Source organism: Phytophthora cinnamomi, assembly GCF_018691715.1.
Source record: "Phytophthora cinnamomi strain GKB4 chromosome Unknown Contig4, whole genome shotgun sequence".
NCBI lineage: Eukaryota > Oomycota > Peronosporomycetes > Peronosporales > Peronosporaceae > Phytophthora > Phytophthora cinnamomi.
This window is the reverse complement of record NW_027150937.1, coordinates 439,265-446,959: the sequence shown is the minus strand read 5'-3', so window position 1 is coordinate 446,959 and position 7,695 is coordinate 439,265. Positions and strand designations below refer to the sequence as shown.

At 56.9% G+C, this 7,695-nt stretch overlaps 2 protein-coding genes across 2 annotated transcripts; one reads left to right on the top strand and one right to left on the bottom strand.

The window, feature by feature from the left end:
* Positions 1 to 2,064: 2,064 nt before the first annotated feature.
* Positions 2,065 to 5,253, top strand: IUM83_05311 (reverse transcriptase; the record flags this gene model as incomplete). Its single annotated transcript, XM_067929442.1, has 1 exon — positions 2,065 to 5,253. One exon carries the CDS (start codon positions 2,065 to 2,067, stop codon positions 5,251 to 5,253), a length of 3,189 nt encoding a protein of 1,062 aa, XP_067799742.1.
* A 1,439-nt stretch (positions 5,254 to 6,692) lies between these two features.
* Positions 6,693 to 7,223, bottom strand: IUM83_05310 (uncharacterized protein; the record flags this gene model as incomplete). Its single annotated transcript, XM_067929441.1, has 1 exon — positions 6,693 to 7,223. One exon carries the CDS (start codon positions 7,221 to 7,223, stop codon positions 6,693 to 6,695), a length of 531 nt encoding a protein of 176 aa, XP_067799783.1.
* Between the last annotated feature and the right edge of the window lie 472 nt (positions 7,224 to 7,695).

Sequence of the window (7,695 nt, the reverse complement as noted above, 5' to 3'; positions counted from 1 at the left end):
ACACAAGGAGTCCCAACCGCAGCGGCGTCCGGGTGCTCGACGCTCGCCATGCAGTGGGAGGTGGTCCCCGAGCCGTCGCAAGCCCAGATCACCCCAGTTGAAGCCAAATCACCCGGTGATGGGTGTGGCCGGGGCGGTCTGGCGACAAGACGGCCAGATCCGAAGGTGGTGCCAGACAGTGTGTGCGAACCCCCCAGGATTTGGGCGCTGAAGGCGACAACGACGTCAGATGACCGAGATCATGCGCTAGCGGACATGCCCAGGCCATATCAGGACCCGCAGCAAGCCGCCGAGGACCTGCCATCCCCAGATCCATCGATGGGACCAGGCGAGGTGCCCACCGATCAAGGTCCGACGCTGTACGCGCAAGGTGCCGAAGACCCAGCTGGCGTGGGACAGGCGGATCAGCCCGTTGTCCTATCGGAGAGTAATCAGGGTGGTAATCACCCAGAGACAGGGGGCGGATCTGCAAATCTGACATATGGTGATAAGGGACAGGACGCAGATCCAGCTGGCACACACGCATCAAGTGATGACCGAGCAGGAAAGGGCAAGGATCTACACGGCGGAATGAGACAGGAGGCCAACCAAGCACCGGGCTCGACGGCCGCTACAAACCCGCTTAATGCAGATCAGGCTGGCTCGGATCCGGTCGAGGACGAGCAAGTCTGCATCCATGAGAGTGGCGATTTGCATGCAGAAGACGTCGAAGCCGAGATGGCGGTGCTGCCTGAAGTCACGGTGGGGACGGCAGACGTGAAGATCGAGGACATACAAGTGGGCGATCCGGAGATCAACTCACCGGAGGAGATCGAGCGCCTACGCGGGTTGATCTGGAAGCGCCGACACCTGCTGATCGGCAAAGGCAATGCGTTGCCCCCCGCCGCCCGTGGCGTAGTTTGTGATATCGATGTAGGCGACGCGAGGCCCATTGCCCAGCGTGTACGTAAGGTTGCGCCTCAGTTTCGCGAGAAGCTGTCAGATCTGATCAAAGGGTTGCTCGGAGCTCAGATCATCAAGGCCTCGATCTCGCCATGGGCCTCCCCAATTGTGGTGATCATCAAGAAAAACGGCGTAGATATACGTTTGTGCATTGATTATCGGCTGGTTAACAGTCTAACTAGGCTGATGATCTACCCAATGCCCCTGATCAACGACCTGCTCGAAGATCTGGACAAGGTACTTTGGTACTGTTCTCTTGACATGGCAAGCGGATTTTGGGTGGTGACCATGACAGATCGGGCTCGTACGATCTCTGCCTTCATCACCCCGTTCGGTCTGTTTGAGTGGAATCGTATGCCGTTTGGCTTGAAGAACGCCCCCCAGATCTACCAGCGGATGCTCGATAATGCGCTATATGGGTTCACCCGGATCCCGCGATCTGACAAAAGCGGATCCGGATCCGACGACGATCGAGCAGATTTTGCCCCGGAGCATGGTGATCTGGACACGTCAAGTGGTCTTCCGCCTAGATCAACGGGAGCTGGCTTGGACGGAAGCGAAGTCGATAAGCCCGGATCGGGCGGATCTGTATCTGGAGCTGTTCGGCCTGGTCGGCCCGGATCTGACGAAGTTCGAGTTGGTCGATGCCGGATGAGTGGTGATCTGGAGAGTACGACCCAGCATTTCCCCAGATCAAGTGGATCTAGGTCCGACGGACTTGGATCTGGTAAGCACGGATCCGGCCGATTCGGATCGGGTGATCCCAGATCGGGCCGGCCCGGATCTGATATGAGTAGATCCAGATCTAGCGAACATCGAGCTGATCTGCACCCGGCAAGTAGTGATCGGGAGAGTTCGATCAAGCCTTCGGTGTTGGGACGTAGATCTTATATCGACGACATCTTGGTGACCGCCAGATCGTGGGATCATTTGTGTGAACGGGTGGACGATCTGCTGGAGGCGTGTGACGAATGGAATATCTCGATTAGTGTGGTGAAGAGCTTCTGGGGCAAAGCCTAGGTGGAATATCTAGGCCATAAGGTATCCAACTCAGGCCTGGAGGCGAATCCCAAGGAGCTATCTGCCTTGGTGGACTTGCCGTTCCCGGGATCACTCAGATCGATGCAGTCGTTCCTCGGAAGCTTAAATTATTACAGTCGGTTTATCGAGGATTATGCAATTTACGCTGCGATCTTGTATGAGCTGCGAGAGGTGGACTTCGCCACGATGTCAAAGGCGGAAGCTCGGGCCAAGATCAAGGCACACCTGGATCAGCCCACCCCAGATCACATCGGATCACCGAGTCAGGATCTGGGATCTGGTGATCTTGGATCCACGATTGGTGAGACCTCACAACCAAGTGATCTGCACCCCAGCGGCGTTGCGTCAACTCTACACGGAGGCGAAGCCCCCAGATCAGCGCTGGAACTACAAGCATCGGGATATCCTGATCTGGTGATACCGGATCTGGAAGCACGTAATCCGGAGATACCCGATCCAAGCTCTCATAGTCTGAAGACAGGCGATCTGGGCCTGGGTGGTCTGGGCGAGATCGACCCCCGCTGGATCCGAGCTCACCGGGCGTTTGCTAAGCTGAAGAGCAAGGGCGCCTCGACTCCGATCCTGCGCCACTTCAACTCTGGTCTACAACCAGTAGTGGTGGTGTATGATTGGGCGATCTCGGCAGCCCTGATGCAGGAACATGATGGGATCCACTATCCGGTTACCTTCGTAAGCCGCACGCTGAAGTCCAATGAACTCAATTATGGGATTGTCGAGAAGGAGGTGTTAGCGTTGCTGCAGATCCTGGATCTGGGTTATAATATGTTGGTGGGCCGCCCGATCAAAGTCCTGACCAGGTACTCCACACTGGCGTGGCTCTTCAGATCACCGGGGTTACAAGGACGCCTAGGACAGTGGGCCGCCCTGCTCTCTCCGTGGACGCTAGAGATCGTCAAGTGTACCAAGGGCGAAGACGAGATCCTGGGGGCGATCGCCGCCAGCATCACACCCAGATCACAAGTGGATCAGGCCTTGATAGCGATTGCGCCGAAGAAGGAACCCAGGCGCCAGATCCAAGTACCGATCCCGACTGTACGGCTAGATGAAGAGCTTTTTGTGGTCAGTTTCGACGGATCCGCCCGCGTCAAACGTGGTGGAGGCGCTTACAGCGCGATCCTATGGAAGCTGCCCGAGTGGAGTGTGGTAAAAGCTAGATCCGGCTATGCTGAAGGGTTGACTGTCAACGAAGCTGAGTACCACGGCCTCCTGCTGTGTATGGACCTACTCGGGGGAGAAGATCGGCGCAGGCTAGTGATCTGTGGCGACTCAAACCTGGTGATCCGCCAAGTGAGAGGTGAGATCGACTGCAAAGCACCAGGGCTCACACTGCTAAGGCAAAAAGCCCTAGATCGGCTGCAGATCTGGCCCGATCACGAGCTGGTACACGTCAAGCGCGACTGGAACGGTAGCGCTGATAGTCTAGCGAGCGCCGCACTCCAACGACAAGGCGGAATCCTCGTCGACGATGAGACGGATCTGCAGGATCTGGTCACATTGAATCGACTGCACGAGATACTGGTGGTTAGGAAGGAGGAGGCCGACTCGGTCGCTCGAGTTTCGCCAGCAACCACCAGATCGAAGGCTAGATCCATATCCACACCTACCGTCCTACAAGAAGAGGTAGTGAGAGAGCTGAGGATCGATCGGATCCGGCAAGCTCAGGACGAGGAGGCGTGGATCGCCGGGCTGAAGAAGTATTTGGTCGGGGCGGCGCAAGATCTGACGCAGGATGAGGCCAGATCCTATGGCAATATTAGCATGGATTACGAAGTGGATCTGAGTGATCTGTTGTTCTACTGCCACCCTACGAGGAGATCGGAGGCGGATCGAGATGGACTGATGCGACTGGTGATTCCGGAGACACTCCAACAGGATGTTCTGCATCACTATCACGCGAGTCTGGAAGGTGGCCACCAAGGGATCGGACGCACGTATCAGAAGATCCGAGATCACTTCCACCGGAGAGGTCTCTATCGGAGCGTGCAGCAATATGTCGGAGAGAGCGTGGACTGCGAGACGGGCAAGGGACGACCCCGGATCCAGGGTGAGTCACCCGGTAACATCCAGGCAACCTACCCGTTCCAGATCATAGCCATGGATCACATCCCGTCGTTGCCCAAGTCCTACAAAGGTAACACGGAGCTGCTGATCTGGGTGGATCTGTTAGGGTATGTGATCGCCAAAGCTAGCGCCTCGAGAACGGCACAAACGATCGCGGAGTCATACGAGGAGTGCGTGTTCAGGCGATTCGGCGCCAGCGAAGTGATCCGACACGACCGTGAGCCAGGGTTTATGTCCGACTTCTTCAGATCGGTCAACCGGATCTTAGGACAACGACAGCGCGCCACTATGGCTTACCGCCCCCAGGCCAACGGCACAGCCGAACGCATGGTGCAAACAGCGACCAGGGCACTCAAGATGTACGTGCAGGATCTGGATCAACGTGATTGGGATGATTACGCAGAACGGCTTACCTTCGCGATCAACACTGCTCAGGATCGGATCCGGGGGGAAACCCCGTTCTACCTGGTACATGGGTGGGATCCTAGATCCACCTTGGAGGCGACGATCCCGTTAGGCAGCACTCGACGTCAGGATCGAGATCCTCGGAGGTGGAGATACCAGATCCAGCGCTATTACCGACAGGCACGAGAGCAAGTCAATGAGAAGTTGCGAGAGGCGATCTCGGATCGGGCAGACCATCATAACGAAGGAGTGCACCCGCACCAGATCGAGGTCGGATCCCGTGTCTGGTTATACCTGGATCGCGTCAAAGAAGGGTATGCTCGGAAGTTGGCGCACCTGTGGCACGGCCCATTCCGTGTGGCGGAGAAGATCGGCGAATATGCAGCTCGGATCGAGTTGGCAGGTACAGAGTACCGCCTCTTCCCGGTGGTGCATGTCTCCAAGCTGAAGCTGGTGAAGACATTCCCAGATCGCCCCCAGATCCGGCTGACAGTCGAGGATACAGATCGTCTTGATTTCGATGAAGCCCTGCTGCCTGAAGATAGCTGGATCCAAGGTCTGGACGAGGACGAATACGAGGTGGAGAAGATTACAGACATGAGAACAGGAAAGCGAACTCGTTATGGCCGGATCTACAGGGAATTCTTGGTGCATTGGAGAGGGTACGACGAACCGACATGGACCGATGAGACAGACCTCAATTGCGGTGCGATACTCCACGATTTCTTGCGGGATCGGGCAAATCGGAACCGGTTTGGCGTGATGCAGTCTCACGAGGAGTAGTGAGACAGGAATCAGCTGGAGTGAGTTGGTGACTCCAGCGGTGTGTTGGAAGAAGGATCTGCAGGGTGGCTGCAGATTAATGGGATGGGTGATGTGTATTGCATGTGGAGATCTGGCGTTGTGTGCGTCAGATATTGGCAAACTGAAGACTGGTACGGTGATAATGCTCGCCTAAGGTCCCAGATCACTCAAGACAACTCGAAGCCGAGATGCCGAAGATCAGGTGGATCTGGCGCATATGGATCTCGGTCAAACGGATCTGGGATGAGTGGATCCGGATCAAGCTTATTCAGGTCTTTCGCTGCCCGTACTGCGTGGATCCGATGCAAGAAGGGATAGATCACGTGACCCCGGATCTGAAGTGGAGCTGGATCAGGTGGAGCCGGATCCGAAGCGAATTGGAATATGTCGGAATGAGGTGGATCCGGATCTGAGGTGAGGACAATGTGAAGCAGTGCAAGCTGGGTAACCAAGACGGCGAATGACCGATCTTAAGGTCGCTAGACGAGGGTGGAACATATCGATATGGCAAAAGCGGTATTGGTGGAAGAAATAAGACATGCAAGCTGGATCTGGCCTAGATAGGGGAGACTTCAACGATCGGGTAGTGGATCCGGCCAAGATCCGAGGCGACTCGGAAGGGTCCGGCCCCCTACTCAGCGTCAGCAGTGTGGACACCGAAGAATTTGTCGGTGAGGCGTGCGATCTGGCGTGCTGGGTGATCTTGAGGGCTGTCGCGGTAGTGGTTGCGCCACGAGTCAGCACCGTTACACTCGTCAAGAGCCTCCAACAGATCTGTGGGCTCGGGGCGGTTGAGACGACGGTTCTTGATATTGGCTTGACGAGATTCGTATCCCGGATACCAGATCACGGACTCGTGGCGGCGGGGGAAGTGGAGGAAGAAGGAATCCAACAGGATGTCCAGATCACACCACCCCCCCCTGCATGGCCACTATCAAGACCTGCAGAAACCCTTTCCAGCGGTTCCCGGCGTGTGATCTGCGATTGTTGCGCTCCTTGTGATACACTGTCAGCCAGGGATAAGCCTTCGCCGATGCCGGTAAGATCGGGAAAGAGTGCGTGGATTCCCAGTAGGCTTGACGATTTGCCTTTTCGTAACTCTGGTATTGCCGGATCGCGAGTCCAAGCCGGCCACCAACATCCGTCTCAAACGAGATCGCGCCATCTGAGTTCTCAAGAACTTCCCAGGGGCGCGTGGCTAATAGAGCTCGTACGTTGTTCTCCATGATCAGCTCCCAACAGAAGTCGGTGTCGGCGACTTGAGGCCGATCTTCTGCCAACTCGAAATAAGGGAAGATCCAGCCCAGCTGAATCGGCAGGACAGGGAACAGCGCCTGGATCCGCATTGCAGCGAGGGTCTTGTTGTCAAGCTCCTCTGAGATCCAGGGATCTACGTCCGCCTGGATCAAGATCCGAGGTTACGCTCGTCCAGGGATACATTGCGCCTCAGATCCGAATGGAGCGACGGGTGCTAGTGGATTACGGGCGGGACGACGCCGATTAGCCGGGGCTGGGTCTGGCCCTCGCGGATCCGGATCCGGGTTGGTACCAGGAACCTCGTCATCGTCGGGATCATCATCCGGGGATCCACCGGATCCACCGATCACAGGTCCACGCCGGGGAGACGCGTGCTGACGACGACGCTCGGCGGATCGGGATTGAGCCATCGCCTGCAGAGTCTGGGCTTCGAGCAACTCGTTGGTGATCTGGGCGGTTTCTTCGTCCTCCTCTTCATCATCGTTGGTGCCGCCAGTGCCGCTGGTATCCTCGCCTTCCTCCTCCTCGTTCTCGTCGTCAGCCCATTCGGCCGCCGGGTGGCCGTGATCTTCTCCGGGTTCGTCCTCGTCGTCCTCTACGAAGCCGCCGTCATCGTCGATTTGGCCTTCTTCAGCCAGATCGCCCTGATCCGGGTGGTGCGCTGGTTCCGACCCTGATTGATCTTTAGCCATCTCGACGTCAGAACGCTTGGCTCCCTGGTTAGTCACGGATCGGAGTGGGCGCTCGTGTGGTATCGGGGTTGTGGTATCGGGAAATGAAGCCAAGGCCAAAACCCAAAGGCGGGACGAGGGGCGAAGAAGACTCGAGGCGCCGGCGCTAACTGGCAAGTCACAATCCATCGCCAGTCATTGGACTAAACTCCCTGATCGCTGATTGGCCTAAATAGGCCGGTGACGATGACTCGTCGACGGTCCCAAGTCAAGCGCGGGCGGTTGCAGCTCGTTAAGTGCGGGGCGAACCTACTGGCAAGATCCGAACTTATGAGTCATCGGCGCCTGTCCCGAGTCGTCGGTGGCGTTTCAACGGCCGTTTGAGTCGTCGGTAACGCCGCCACGTCGCAGAGAAAGCGCCGAAGAGTCGTGAGTTACAACTGGCGGTCCAAAACGGACGCGTTTATACTTGATATTTGTATTGATCGATAGG